We start from the raw sequence: 15,003 nt of genomic DNA, 5'->3' as shown, positions 1-15,003 counted from the left end.
TGCTGGTTCTTCGAGCGAGATTTCGAGGCGGGTGAGTAATCCAAAGGCATTAACTAGAGACAAGGAGACTCAACGCTAGTCAAAGTTCAGAGTGTGAAAAAGGACTCACAAGTTCAGATCTTGGTCAGAGGCCACGCCGTACCACGACTGAGTTAAGGCTCTGGCATCCTCCATCTGTCTGAGCTCTCCTTAAGAAGCCAGAGGAAGCCGCTCCGAACGAGCCGCAGGTGTGGGCCACGCCCCCAGCCAACTAGACTAACCACCTGTGGAGCAGAATGAGAGCACCCAGACAGGTGCCAGACCACTCTAGGGCCGTTTCTCATATGCGTTCTTGAGCGTTCTCGTGTGCTCGTGACACGTCATCAGCCTCAGCCCGAGCACTGTTCCAATGCCGAGAACGCCAAATCGAGAACGCGCCGAATTCCCCGGATGTTGTTCTCGCTCGCCCTCTTTATCGAGCATGCATCAGAGCAGACTTGTGTTTCTTCAGACTGACCGCTTGCCCAGAATGCACCGCGGCCGCAGCTTGATTCGAGACAGCGCAAACAGAGCTCACAGCGGTAAGTAAAAAATTCCCTTTTCTGCTGCGGTTGTTTTTCAAAAGTACGTTTTCAGATCGTTTGAGGCGAGAACATTATACTTTTAAGCTTCCCTATGTGGCCTGTTTTACAGAGTTAGTGCGTAATTTTAAAAAAGTAGTGTGCATAATACCGCTGGTTATGATTTATTTGTTTTGTGTTTATCTGACTGACATGTGTTGCTTTATTAACTCAATACTTGCTGGAATAAATTGTAAATGTCTCCCTAGGACGGCAGCAGCATATAAAATAAATAATAAATACATTCTATAAATATTTTTTCCTATCTAAGTGAGTTTATTCTGAGTCAGGACACGAATAATTGAGAGGAGAAAGAGGAAAAATATAATAGTAATAATAGTATATGAAAAAACAGACATTTATTTTATACAAATGTTTTTATCTTTGGAACAGCATGAAGGTGTAATATATTCAACAAATTATTAACAGTTACTAACATGGTTTAAAACAAAGAAATAACTCCTATTAAGATCTCATACAAATAGACAATGCCTATAAACTTACAATTAAAAATAGTTGGAATGTAAATTAATTTACTAATTATTTAATGTATTTTTACAGGTGGTGAAAAAAAATGAAATGAAGCAGCATGTGAACAAGACTCCAACTGATCTACATTAGGTCAGGTGTAGTCATGTTCACTTAAACATGCAGCCAGCTGGAGCAGCTCCCTGTCTTCAGCCGCCGGATGGTCATCCTCCTCTGGGTCAACCTCCTCATCCTCCACGTCCAGCTGGTCCCCTGCCTCTATACTAATATTGTGGAGCATGCAGCAGGCGGCGATTACTTTTGGGGCAAACGTGAGGCGGACCTCGAGCACCCTTAAGAAGATGAAACGCCACCGTGTCTTCAGACCACCAAAGACACGCTCAATGATGTTTATCAGCCTTGGCGTGGTGTCTGTTGTAGCGTGTCTCCACTAGACCTGTACCAAATATAAAATTAACTTGTAATTTAGGTAATTGCTGATCTGTCTTAATCTTCTATCCAATTAATATAATCTATGTATCAATTGTGTGTCATTGTTGGCTCTATTTAAGGACAAGAAGGTAAGAGATCTTACTGGCAAGCTGTTTCCCTATAGGATGCACCACAGGCCAGCCAGTAGAGGGTCACCAGCACCTCTATCTCCTGTGGCCATCCATGGACCTTCTGATGGGCAGCAGCTGAAGGAGGAGGACGATGGTGGCCCTGTTTAGCCTGAAGGCTGGTTTCAGGTCCCCTTCATTAAAAAATATTTGGAGGATCAGCACAGAGGTGTTTATCCTCACATATTTTGTTTCTGTTTCTTCCTGTAAATAAAAAATGCCAAATGTTACCATAATTGGTTTTTGTCACCTTTTCTATGCATAAAACTATACCTGTTTAACATGCAGATTATTATAGTTCTCAAGAAAGAAAAGGTAAAATGTATAGTAAATGTAACAAATGGCTTCCCTTCTCTGGTATTTTTACCATTTCACTGAAAAAATGGGCTGAACTAACTGCACATAATTTATAGATTAATCACTGTAAAGGTGGACAGACATAAAAATGTTTTTTTCCCTTTCTTAATGATCAATGCTGTGAAAGTCAGGAGGTGCAATAAAGTAGCTTAACCCTACTGTTATTAATGTTAAAACTGGGTCTTCATTTTCATTAATTATAGGAAAAATAGTCACAATTTCAACCTGATCACGTTTTTAATACCATCCTCAATGTTTTTTTTTTTTTTTTTTAAAGATAAAAGTAGGAACTAGGCTGTCAATCTTAAAATGCCTACCAGTTGGCAATAGATGGATGAGCAAAACCTGCCTTCTGAGCCTCCTCTGCCGCATCAATCTTCTCCTTGCTCGGATTTGCCTCCTCAACTGCATCACCTCCTCTTCAGCCTGCTGGTAAAGCTGACCAACGACCGAAGCAACAGCAATATTGCTCGTTTTGCTCATTTTGCTTCTACAAAATGCTGATTTTTAAAGAAGATCAATCGCCTCTGCAACTACAACTATTACAACTCCCCACAAAGAAATTCCCCCTGTTGCTTGTTTTATACCCACAGTTCTGTAATTATTTTAGATATTTTTTATACTTTTTAAAAATTAATTTAAATAAAAAACGTTTTCAATAAGATATGATGGTGTAGTGTATAAATAGTTTTGAACGTTAAAGAAATGCTCAAGAGCTGCGGGTGTGATGACGTCACGAGTACGCTTCTGTTCCAATGCACAATACGTGCTCGCGTTCTCGTCAAGTCCGATCTTCCTGCGTTCTTACCGAGAACAGACTTGACGAGAACGCGAGTACGGTGAATTGGAGAAACGGGCCTAGTTGTTGGAGTGAAAAATAGTCATGACAGAAGCAACATGAGGCGGTCCAAATGGAGTCTGGTGTGGGATTACTTTACACTGCTTAACTTTAACACTGATTTTGTGGGGATTATTATGTTTCACATATTTTAAACTAACCTTTTTTGTTTCTGTTCAGTAACCTGATAGGTTTCTGTTTAGTTACATTTTATAAATGTTTACATTTACTAACCTGTGAGAAAACCCACAATTTCTTTTATTCAGTCAGTGTTTAAAATACAGCATATTTTAAAACAAATGCAGCCCTTCGTGTCACGGAAAAACCCCAGGGTTTCCTCTAGCAGGAGGGGTGTGATGCCATCAGCTAATTTGCGTGTTTGTTCATACACTTGTGACCCGAGCTGTGGGAAAGAGAAGCTTATGACTGAAAAAGGGATTAAAAATGGTGATCTCTGACCCGAACCACGATCTCTCATCAAAAACAAAGATTTCAAGTCTAATCTTAAGAGTCAAAATGGGAAGGGCCTCTCTTTGATTTTAATTAGAAATCGTTCCCAAATAAATGTTTCTTGTCAGAAGTTTGATTGTGAACTCAAGGCTGTTCTCAAGAGTTGCAGCTTGGAGTCAGGTGACCTCCTGTCTGCACTATGACTGTCTTTAATATTTGATCTAGTGTCTTTGTGTGTTCCAGCTACATCATTGATGGAGCCACGGCGCTGTGGTGTGCTGCCGGAGCAGGACACTTTGAGGTGGTGCACCTGCTGGTTAGCCACGGCGCTAATGTCAACCACACCACCATTACCAACTCCACTCCCCTCCGGGCGGCCTGCTTCGATGGGCGACTGGATATTGTCCGTTACCTGGTGGAACACAACGCTAACATCGGCATCACTAACAAGTTCAACAACACCTGCTTGATGATAGCTGCCTATAGGGCCATGTGGATGTGGTGAAGTTCCTTTTGGTACAGGGGGCCAATGTCAATGCCAAGGCTCATTGCGGGGCCACGGCCCTGCACTTTGCAGCCGAGGCAGGTCATCTAGAAATTGTGAAAGAGTTAATGGACTCCCATGCAGCCATGGTTATGAATGGACATAGCATGACACCATTAAAGGTAGCCGCAGAGAGCTGTAAAGCTGAAGTGGTGGAGCTGCTGATGGCTCATGCTGACTGCGACCCTCACAGCCGAATTGAGGCCTTGGAGCTGCTGGGAGCGTCTTTTGCCAATGACAGGGAGAACTATGACATACAGAAAACATATCAGTACCTTCATATGGCCATGACGGAGCGATACCGCGACCCTGACAACATCATCGTTAAGGGTTTGCTGCCACCCATTGAAGCCTATGGGGGGCGGAGAGAGTGTCGAACGCTCCAGCAGCTGGAAGCTATCCGACTGGACAGGGACGCCTTACACATGGAAGGGGCTGATGATTCGGGAGCGTATCATGGGCTCAGACAACATCGACTTGTCGCATCCCATTATTTACCGAGGGGCTGTCTGTGCAGATAACATGGAATTTGAAACAGTGCATCAAGTTGTGGCTTCATGCCCTTCACCTCCGGCAGAAGGGGAATCGCAACACACACAAAGATTTGCTGCGCTTTGCCCAGGTGTTCTCCCAAATGGTCCACCTGAACGAAGTTGTGTTGGCCTCGGCGGTGGAGCAGGTCCTGAGCTGCAGTGTTCTGGAGATTCAACGCAGCATGACTCGCATGGAGGCAGCAGTTGAATCCGAGCTGCCGCAGGCCATGGACAATTATGAGTCAAATATTTTTACTTTTCTTTATCTGGCCTGCATCTCCACTAAGACTAACTGCGGTGATGAGGAGCGAGCCAGGATTAACAAGCACATTTACGACCTAATCCAGCTAGACCCACGGACACGTGAGGGCTCCTCGTTGCTGCACCTGGCCATCAGCTCCAGCACACCTGTTGATGATTTTCACACCAATGATGTCTGCAGCTTCCCCAATGCCAAGGTGACTAAGCTGCTGCTGGACTGCGGTGCACAGGTAAATGCAGTAGATCATGAAGGAAATACTCCTCTTCATGTGATTGTCCAGTACAACAGACCCATCAGTGACTTCCTCACACTACATGCCATTATCATCAGCTTGGTGGAGGCTGGTGCCCACACAGACATGACCAACAAGCAGAAGAAGACACCGCTGGACAAAAGTACCACAGGTGTGTCTGAAATCCTGCTGAAAACGCAGATGAAGATGAGCCTCAAGTGCCTGGCAGCCCGCGCTGTCCGACAACACCAGATCACATATCGCAACCAGATCCCCAAAACTCTGGAAGAGTTTGTGGAGTTCCACTGAACTCAGAGACTAGAAGGCTCAACAGACATGAGGACAACCATGTTGGTGCTTTCAAATTGATTCATTTGGTGCACAATGTAGTTCACCAGTAAAGGTTTTTAAGCATTTTTGCAATATTAAAAACTATTTCTTATGAATTATTGTTTTTGCAGACATGAAACTCTTGCAAAACATCTATTCTGGTTGATGTGGATAGTTGCTCATTGTTGCAATAAACCAGAGAAAGCCCAGCCCACCCCTCCTCCCCTTTTTAAGTTTCTGCCAAAGTTTTCTGCTATTTTTGCTGAACGTTTATTCTTGAGATGCAGAGAAGGCAGCAGTGGTGTTGTCATATTTGTTCTTTCTTTCCGTTTTGTCATGTGTGCCATTTTATTAACATTCTGCAGCCTGAGCACCAGGGGAATGAAGAAAAAATTGTTGGACTAAATAAAGGAGTGCCTCTAAAGACGTGCATAGCACGCCTATCTTAGATTCCCTGTATTCCACTCCTGAATCTTATTTCTAGCATTAAACTATTTTGTTTGATTTATTTAAAGAATTTCAGGAGGCTGTGCAGAGAAAAAAAAGCTTGGACACAATTGGGCTGAGAGGTCAAAGCAGTGGACATATTTTATACAGCTAAGCATGTTTTGGTCCTCTGTTCTTAAGTATTTTATTTAAAATTTGCTTTAAAAAGTCATTGGGATAAGGTTTAGATTTTCTATTTCTCTGAGTCTTAAATGCCTCTAACAGCATTACCAGCTGAAGATTTTAAAGTGTCCTTAGTTCCACTGGCTCTGCTAAAGAGGGTCAAACTGTGCTGACTCGAGAGGAATTGTGAGATTGGCCACGGGGCGAGGAAAGATGAGAGGTTTCTCATAAGAAGTCCGAAAACACTGAAGCGTGACATTTATATTAAGGACCTATATGAACAAAGAGGATCAAACCAAAATATATTTTTTATTATATTCAAACCATGAACCTCGCCTGAAGAGGACACTTCAGCCTTCCCAGGCACATCCCGTAGATATACTGAGGCTTTCTCTCATTTCACACTGAAAGCTGTCTCTGAAGTGTCCGTCCATCCACTTTCCCTGCAGCTGGTCTCTCTTTTTGTATAAAGACTCAGAGCACCAGGGGGTGCTCTGAGTCTTTATACAAGCACCTCAGAGTTTTCCTGCTGAAAGGAGCTCGAGCTCAGTCAAGCTGCACGCTCTATCCACTGACAAAGCATCCAGCATCCTGGTAGTAAGCAGCAATCAAACCGATAAAAATTATTTCACTGCGGTTAAAAAAAAAAAAAAAAAATATATATATATATATATATATATATATATATATATATATATATATATATATATATATATATATATATATATATATATATATATATTGTCATGGTTTAAATGTGTTTTGCCCACATGTGTTGTGTTCTTTATAACATATACGCGTGAGTCGTTCAACGGCACTAAGCTATATAGCTCAGTGTTCAACGGTGTTCCGAACATCAACTCCGTTTTATTATTCTCCCTCACTCCCGCTCCAAAACATCCCCCCACACAAACCTGTTGAACATTAGAAATCCCCCCCCCCCCCCCCCCCCCCAGTTCACAGGATAAACCTATTAGGCTTAACAATTGTTCGTCCTGCGTTGGTGTTTGCAGAGGTATGAGGTGCTGGCGGTTCCGTCTCATCACCCCTTCAGGTAGCTCGACCAGGTAAGACCTCAGAGTAGAATGATTGCTGAGCACAGTCCCCTGCATCTTTGCATTGGTCACCCATACCTCATCACCAGGTGATAGGTTTGAGAGAGTCCTAGCACGGGGACGTTTGTTATAATTTCCAGCATCAGCAATCCCCTTCTCTTTTTCCGTCTGTGCAAACCTGAGGCTGTCCGGCAGTACAGGGTCCAACTGAGAGGGATGACACAGCACCGTAGTACGGAGACGCCAACCCATAAGGAGCTGGGCTGGGCTGTAGCCGCTCTGGAGAGGTGTGGCCCTATAGGCGAGTAGAGCCAGGTAGGGGTCTCCTGCCTTTTTCAGAAGGTTTTTTACAGTCTGGACCGCCCGCTCTGCTTTACCATTGCTCTGCGGAAATGTCGGGCTGCTAGTAACATGTGTGAACTCATAAGAAGCTGCAAAAGACGTAAAGGTTTGTCCAGAAAACTGTGGGCCATTATCTGACATCAGAATCTCTGGGATGCCGTGACAGGCAAAAATTGACTTTAGGTGAGTGATTACATCAGTGGACCTGGTCTGACATAATAGGGCGATTTCAATATACCTGTAAAAGTAGTCAATGACGAGCAGGTATGTTTTGTTCTCCAGGGTAAATAAGTCTGCCCCTAACTTCTGCCACGGCCTTTTAGGACATTCAGTTGGCATGAGTGCCTCTTTGTTGTTGTGCCGCTCTTGTATGCAAGTCCTGCATTTAAGCACCATGTCACTCACTTGCTGGCTGAGTCCTGGCCACCACACAGACTCACGAGCCCTTGCTTTGCACTTCACTATACCGAGGTGTCCCTCATGTAGTTTAGCAAGCACATAATTCCGCATTGCCGATGGTATTACAAGTCGCATGCCTTTAAGTAACAAGCCATCTCTCACGGTAAGTGTAGCTTGCTCAGGCCATTAGTTCTTCAGCACTGACTCCAGCTTTGCATGTGATGGCCATCCTTCAGTGCACAGTGCCATTACACGTGAGCAGACACTATCAGCTTTTAACTGTTCCTTCAAGTTCTCAATATAGGAGGAACTGACGGGTAGGCTCTCCATGACGCAGTCCACATAAATGTTAGTGCTCTCCATTAGCTCTCAATCTTCCATGGAGGTGCATGATGTCACAGGTGAGCGTGACAGTTTGTCTGCTGTCCAAAGTGACTTCCCTGGCGCATACACAATCGAATATGTGTAGCGCATCAGCCTCATCCAGAAGCGCTGAATTCTTGGCGGCAAAAGATCTAAAGCTTGGGCCCCAAGTAGGCTCAGAAGAGGTTTGTGATCGGTTTCCAGGCAGAACAGCTATCCTAACAGAAAATCTTTAAATCGTTCGCATGCCCAGGTGAGCCCCAGGGCCTCCTTCTCCACCTGTGCATAACGCTGTTCTGTTGGAGTGAGCGATCGTGATGCGTAAGTCACAGGCTTCCATTCCTCCCCCCATTTCTGAAAAAGAACACCTCCCAAGCCATATGATGACGCATCAGCCGACACTTTAGTTTCTCTGTTGGGGTCCTACATGGCCAGCACTGGAGGAGAAGACAATGCATTCTTCAGTTTTTCAAACGCCGCTGCCTGGTCCACGTCCCAGACCCATGAGTTTTTTTTTGAAAGGAGGTCGCGCAGTGGCTTATCCATGTCTGCTAGCTGGGGAAGGAACCTCCCCAACTGATTTACCATCCCAAGAAAACTCCATAACTCGGTTACGTTTGTGGGCTCCTTCATTTCTGTGATGGCCACAGTTTTCCTCGGGTCAGGATGGATGCCCTCGATTGTAATGATATGGCCTAAAAAGACCACCTTAGCCTTGGAGAGTTCGCACTTGTATACGTTTAGAGTAATGCCCGCCTTTTCCAGTCTTTGTAGCACGGCATGGAGTCTAATGTCATGCTGCTCCTGGTCCTTCCCCCACACTAACAGGTCATTAATGTGGCAAATGACACATTTCAACCCTTCTGGGACCTCAGCCATCCTGCACTGAAAATGTTTAGGAGCGGAGGCAATGCCAAATGGGAGGCGGTTAAAGTGGAACCGCCCGAAGGGTGTGATAAACGTGGTATACTTTGAAGACTCCTCTGTAAGGGGAATCGGCTAGAAGCCCATATTTGCATCCAATTTGCTGAACAGTTTAGCCCCAGCAAGTGTTCCAAGGCTCTGTTCCACAGATGGCAGAATTTACTTTTCACGGCACACATACTGATTCAAGCCAGTCAAGTCTACACACAGCCTCACCTTATTGTCTTTCTTGGGCACGACCACAATTCCGGCACACCAGTCCGTTGGCTCCTCCACCCGGCTTATGACACCCAGGGCTTCCATACGCTGGAGCTCTTCTCTGACTTTGTCCACCAGTGGCAGAGGAATCCTCCTGGGGTTTTCACAGAAACAGGTATGGCCCCTGGTTTAAGCTTGATGGCATACGACTGCTGGACCACACCCAGGCCACTGTACAGCCTGGGGTAACTAGACTTGAGTGTCTCCATGTCTATGCTATCAAACAGAAGGTTTGATTTTAAAATCCCCAAGCGATGAGAGCCTACGACCAAGGAACTCGGAAGCTTTGCCTTTGACGGTCATGTCCACCACCAGGCGGGCGCCTTCTTCAACTTCTTCAGAAGTTGAACAATTCTAGTTCAGTTTCTCGCTCGGTACTGTCTCAGGTTATTTCACCTATTCGCGGGGAGTTTTATGCAATATTAGCAAACTAGAGACATTTCAAACAAAGAGCAGCTAGTGGTTCTGTTCTGCTGGGTTGACGACAGTTATGTCCCTCACGAGGATTTTATTGGCCTATTTGACTTACCTAAGGCAGAGGCTTCCACCATTCTCACTGCACTAAACGACATTTTTGTCCGCTGCAACATTTTGCCCAGTATGTTTCGTGGACAGGCATATGATGGGGCTGCAAGTATGTCTGGACATTTGAATGGACTTGCAGCAAGCTTTAAACGGGACAATCCTGCAGCCATTTATGTGCATTGCTTTGCGCATTGTCCTAATTTATGTTTGCAAAATACTGGGAAAAAATGTAAAGTCATCAGAGATGCACTGGATTTCGGGCAAGAAGTTGATTGTGAGACAATCCCCCAAACAAAACAAGTTTCAAGTGTTAAAAAATGAAATGGCCCCGAGCAACATTAACCTACGCACTCTCTTCCCAACGAGATGGACGGTGCGCACAGGTGCAGTGAAATCTGTCCTCGACAACTACGCTTTACTTTCCACTCTGATGACTGAAATAAATAAAGAATCATCCAGCGATGCTGGGGGAATCTTGGCAGCGCTGGACAAATTCAGCACATTCTTTGGCCTGCATCTGGCGCTGATGTGTTTTTCTCCCACAGCTCTATATAAACTGTTGTGACCAGACATCAGTGCCAGGTCGTCTGTTTGAGTTTGGGTGAGTCTCCTCCTGCAAGTTTTTGTTTATTGGTTTGCTTTTGGATTTTTGACCCCTTGTCTCCAGTGATCTGAGCCATCCTGTTCCTGTCTGTTCCTGTCCTGCCTGCCCCATTAGTCTGTTTATTTTTGTGCCGTTTTTTGGATTGACGGTCCCTTTTGGTTGTTTCCCTGTTTTGCTTTTTGTTAATAAAAGAAGATCTAACTGAACCTCTGCTGGTCTGGATGAATTCTGGGTCCGCTTTCTCAGTTCATTACAGTACGACCTGGCCAGATTTTGGATCCATCGCCAGACCAGCACGTTCACTTTTTTGTTGCTTTTTCCCTGCTGGAGGCCCAGGAGGGTCCGCCGCCAGCGGGCGACGAGGAGGGAGATCTGGAGGGTCCGCCTCCGCTCGAGTCCCGTGAGGGGACCCTGGAGGACCTGCCCTCAATCTCAGCTCCAGTGCCGGCTCCCCGCAGCTTTAAAGCCCAGTCTCCAGTGCCGGCTCCCCACAGCTTTAAAGCCCAGTCTCCAGTGCCGGCTCCCCGCAGCTTTAAAGCCCAGTCTCCAGTGCCGGCTCCCCGCAGCTTTAAAGCCCAGTCTCCAGTGCTGGCTCCCCGCAGCTCAAAGACTCAGTCTCCTGTGCCTGCTCCCAGCAGCTTAAAGACTCAGTCTCCTGTGCCTGCTCCCCGCAGCTTAAAGACTCAGTCTCCTGTGCCTGCTCCCCGCAGCTTTAAAGCACTGTCTCCAGTGCCAGCTCCTCGTAGCTTTAAAGCACTGTCTCCAGTGCCAGCTCCTCGTAGCTTTAAAGCACTGTCTCCAGTGCCAGCTCCTCGTAGCTTTAAAGCACTGTCTCATACTGAATCGGACCGCGCTAAACATAACCGGACCGCGCTAACTGTGGACTAGTTCCTGAGCAGGTCTCAGACTGTTTTTTTTAGCCCGGATACCTGATAACGAAGAGCACATGAGCAGACCGCGTCATATCAGGCTGCTGCACGTCCCGATTCACACACTCCAGTAGTAGGCGGTAATGCTCTTCCGGTAGTAGCTTGCCAACCACCGTAAAACAGAAGGAGAGGAAGAAGAAGAAGAAGAACAGTAAACAACAACCGAAATCATCTCCACGCTACATTTTAAAGATGGCTTCAAATGAGCGTGGTGCGACCTGGAATGACGCCGAGACTGCGGCTGTTATTACAGTTTGGGCGGAGGACGCTATCCAGGCGATGTTGGAGGGCGATAAGCACAATCACAAAGTTTTCCAAAAAATTTCGGACGAAATGAAGGTGAGGGGATACGACCGAGACCCGAAACAGTGTCGGGAGAAGATAAAAAAAACTCAGGATACAGTACAAAAAGGTTATTGATCATAACAACAAGTCAGGGAGAGGAAGAAAATCGTGGAGATTCTATGATGACATGGATGAAGTGTTGGGCCACCGTGCACCGTCGAGGCCTCCAGTGCTTTTAGAGAGCTCTACGCTGAATACCACAGCAACGAGTTGATTGTGATGATCAAAAATCACCAAACTCTGTACCTTTTTATTTTTTTCATTAATTTCTTTCATTTTCATTGTTAGAGGACGATGATGCAACATCTGACCACGAGGAGCAGCCTGAGAACCTGAGCAGCACACAGGATGGTAAGTAGGCTCTACACCATTTCCACATGTATGCTTCTACAACTTTTTTTACAGTATCAGTAGTAAAATGGCAAAATCGAAATGTGTCAAATTCAATCTTTATATTATTTATATCTAGATAATGTAAACATTTATATTTTTAATCTTATAATGCGGCATTAAATGAAGTAGCTCTATTTGTAAATTGATTAAATTGAAAGAGTGACCATGTATTTCAAATTAAGTATTTATTAATTGTTTTTGCTTTTTTGTTACATAAATGGATGATGAACTATCTCTGAATGGATCAATAGCTAATTTTATTTCTGAGGAGCCAGGAGGTAGTCGTGTTGCTGAATTTACTGTTGAGACTCCTGCTGCTGAGGCTCATAAAGTTAAAACCAGGAGGAAGAGCAAATTAGTAAAAGCCCTAGATGGTACTATAGAGGCTTTCGTAAATGCTCAGAGACATTCTGATGAACGCTGGTTGGCAGCATTTAAAGAACAACAGGAGTCAGTCCAACGCCACCAACAACAGCAGCAAGAACAGCACCTAAACCTGATACGTGAAGTAGAAATAAATCGACTTCAAGTAAGAATGCATTTCTTTTATAACTCAAAAATTGTAATATACGTATATTTGACATGGTCGTAAATGAATATGCTTTTTATTTTAACAGGCTGAAGAGAGATTGAGAAAACAGGAACAGGAACACGAGATACGACTGATGCAGATGATGGTCCAGCGGCTGCCACAGCAACCAGCACAACTACAAGCCCTGAACCCTCCATCGCCTTCTACTTCTTTCCCTAACTTTTCAAACTATGGACCATATCAGTAATTGTGCAATATATAACTCAAGTTTTAGAAATTTACAATACATATCATTCTGAATTCAAAAATTGTTTCTGTTTTCTTTATTACGTTTTTCAAACTACACACCACACCAGTAATTTCAAAAACATGTCTGAAACTATACTGTAATAAACTATTTACAAAACATGGAATACTTCAGTCAAGGTAAGGCTAATTTTGATTAGCAAAGTAACGACACAGAGCATTTCTTATATCGTGGGCATTGTCAATATCAGGATAATTTTCTCCATCAACCACATTGTTACTAGGTGGCTGATTTGCCTCATTGGCCCACTGATCAAGGAAATCCTCTCCTTGGGTCTCACAGATATTATGTAGGGTACAGCAGGCAGCAATGACATTCGGAACATTTGATGTGTTGTTGTCGATTCGCTTCAAAAGCCTTCTCCATCTCCCTTTTAGCCGCCCAAAGGCGTTCTCGACCACGATCCTGCTACGGCTATGGATGAAGTTGTATTTTTTTTGGGCTTCTGTTGTCCCTGCATTTTCTGGATAAGGCTTCGTCAGCCAGGGTAGGAGAGGGTATGCTGGATCCCCAAGTATAACGGGAGGTACCATTACACCATCGATTTCTGTTTGAAGATGGGGGAACACACCATTTTCCCAAAACTGGTAGAGCTGGGAGTTAACTAAAACACGGGCATCATGAGTGCTTCCTGACCATCCAACACAGATATCTCTAAACATATACCTGTCATCTACCAGTGCTTGCATATTAATACTATACCAGCCCTTTCTATTAAAATAATCTACTCGTCTCTCATTCGGTGCGACAATTGGTATGTGTGAACCATCAATAGCACCTATGCAAATAGGGTATCCCCATTTTTCTTTAAATGACTCCATAATATTTGTAGCCTCTATATCAGTGGGTAGCTTCACAAACTGTGGTGTCAGATGATAACATATTGCCTCACAAACATCCTTGACAAAGATGCACAGTGAGGCTCTGGATATTCCAAAAAGGTGAGCAATGGTGCGATAGTCTGATGTGGTTCCCAGAAACCACAATACAGCCCCAACTTTCTGCTCCACAGGAATAGGCCGTCGCATTCTGGTTTCTGCCTTGGAGATGTAAGGCCTGAGCGACTCACAAAGCCATTGGAAGGTTCTGTAGCTCATTCTATATAAAAAAAAAAAATTTATCACAATATTAGTGTTAGTTATTATACACAGTTCTTTGTGCATTTCTCACCTTATTAATTCGGCAATCAATCAAAACAAATAATAGTGTCAAAACAATAGCCTATCATATAAAAATGGGAGAAAATCCGCTATTTTTTCTGTAATTAGTACCTGAAGTTTTCGATCCATTGCTGAGGGTTGAACGTCTCTCTTACAATATACAGCCACCAGTGTTCGCTCCACTCTCGCGTCCAAACAGTTCTATAAGCACAACAAAAATAAAACCGAATAATATATAATAAAACGTTATCAGCTGGTCGATGGAAGCAACAGTAAATAAGCCTCCGTAAAGATGAAATTTCAGACAGTCCTAAAAATACTGGCTTCTTACCGTGCCACACGATTTCCGGAGATGATTCTGGTTAGCAGCGTGATAAACCTCAGGGTCTGTTGTTGTTTCCGGCGTCTGTAAACCCGGAGTAGACATTCGTTCGTCTCATCATCAACTCCCCAAAATCCAACTCTCTCAAATAGGTTCACCGGTGGTTGCCTTCTTCGCCTGACTCTCCGCAAACGCCGAAATATGACAAGAATACTCCAGCATAACATCCTGAAAGTTACGGGTGCCACCATTTTGATTTGCTTAGTCCCGCCTTCAATCCCAGAGAGCGGTAGTACCGCAGATCGCCACTAGGAGGCAAGGAGCAACCAAGGAACCGAGATAACTCTTGTGTGTAAACGGCCGTTTTTATCCCGGTTAACTGATCCAAGCTCGGACTGGTCTCGGCATGGCTCGGTTTTTAGGTGTAGTGTAAACGGGCCTATTGTCTAATGCAGAACGCAATGAGGAAGTCACACTGTTAGCAAAGGTATCGATTTGTGAATGGGAAGAAACAGCATTGCTGCCATCTACAGGGCATTTCTGCAATACTGAGGAAAATAAGAGAAAATAAGTAAAATAATACATCCTGACCAGACAGGATTTGTCGCTGGTAAACAACTTCCCAGTAATCTCCGTCGCCTTTTTAATGTGATATACACTGCTGAAGATAACAGGTGCTGGGTTCCAGGTATTTAGTATTCAC

At 44.4% G+C, this 15,003-nt stretch overlaps 2 protein-coding genes and 1 long non-coding RNA gene across 4 annotated transcripts; 2 read left to right on the top strand and 1 right to left on the bottom strand.

The window, feature by feature from the left end:
* Window positions 1-3,574: 3,574 nt before the first annotated feature.
* On the top strand, window positions 3,575-5,684 carry LOC118556308 (protein fem-1 homolog B-like; the record flags this gene model as incomplete). Its single annotated transcript, XM_036130836.1, is given in 4 exon segments — window positions 3,575-3,814; window positions 3,817-4,307; window positions 4,309-4,410; window positions 4,412-5,684. Coding segments are annotated over 4 exon segments (1,634 nt in total), but the record flags the coding sequence as incomplete, so codon positions are not given.
* A 5,554-nt stretch (window positions 5,685-11,238) lies between these two features.
* Window positions 11,239-12,843, top strand: LOC118560115. Of its 2 annotated transcripts, XR_004929078.1 has the most exons (4): window positions 11,239-11,795; window positions 11,875-11,937; window positions 12,231-12,508; window positions 12,597-12,843. It is a non-coding gene; the product is annotated as an uncharacterized LOC118560115 (long non-coding RNA). The 2 variants fall into 2 exon arrangements; XR_004929077.1 differs by having other exon boundaries at window positions 11,239-11,937; window positions 12,597-12,841.
* On the bottom strand, window positions 12,841-14,608 carry LOC118560113 (putative nuclease HARBI1). The gene is made up of 3 exons (XM_036130838.1): window positions 14,310-14,608; window positions 14,090-14,179; window positions 12,841-13,916 (listed from the first exon to the last, which is right to left on the bottom strand). Exons 1-3 carry the CDS (start codon window positions 14,549-14,551, stop codon window positions 12,944-12,946), a joined length of 1,305 nt encoding a protein of 434 aa, XP_035986731.1. The 5' UTR covers window positions 14,552-14,608; the 3' UTR covers window positions 12,841-12,943.
* Between the last annotated feature and the right edge of the window lie 395 nt (window positions 14,609-15,003).

This window comes from Fundulus heteroclitus, unplaced genomic scaffold (assembly GCF_011125445.2).
Source record: "Fundulus heteroclitus isolate FHET01 unplaced genomic scaffold, MU-UCD_Fhet_4.1 scaffold_39, whole genome shotgun sequence".
Lineage (NCBI taxonomy): Eukaryota > Metazoa > Chordata > Actinopteri > Cyprinodontiformes > Fundulidae > Fundulus > Fundulus heteroclitus.
Note: the sequence above shows the minus strand (reverse complement) of the source record. Positions and strands in the feature narration are given on the sequence as shown.

Excerpts from the sequence above, each read along its gene's own strand:
- LOC118560113 (XM_036130838.1), bottom strand. The coding sequence starts at position 14,551 with ATGGTGGCACCCGTAACTTTCAGGATGTTATGCTGGAGTATTCTTGTC. Across the intron at positions 14,180-14,309 it reads TCCGGAAATCGTGTGGCACG|AACTGTTTGGACGCGAGAGT; the intron begins GTAAGAAGCCAG and ends TTGTGCTTATAG. Across the intron at positions 13,917-14,089 it reads CAATGGATCGAAAACTTCAG|AATGAGCTACAGAACCTTCC; the intron begins GTACTAATTACA and ends TTTTTTATATAG.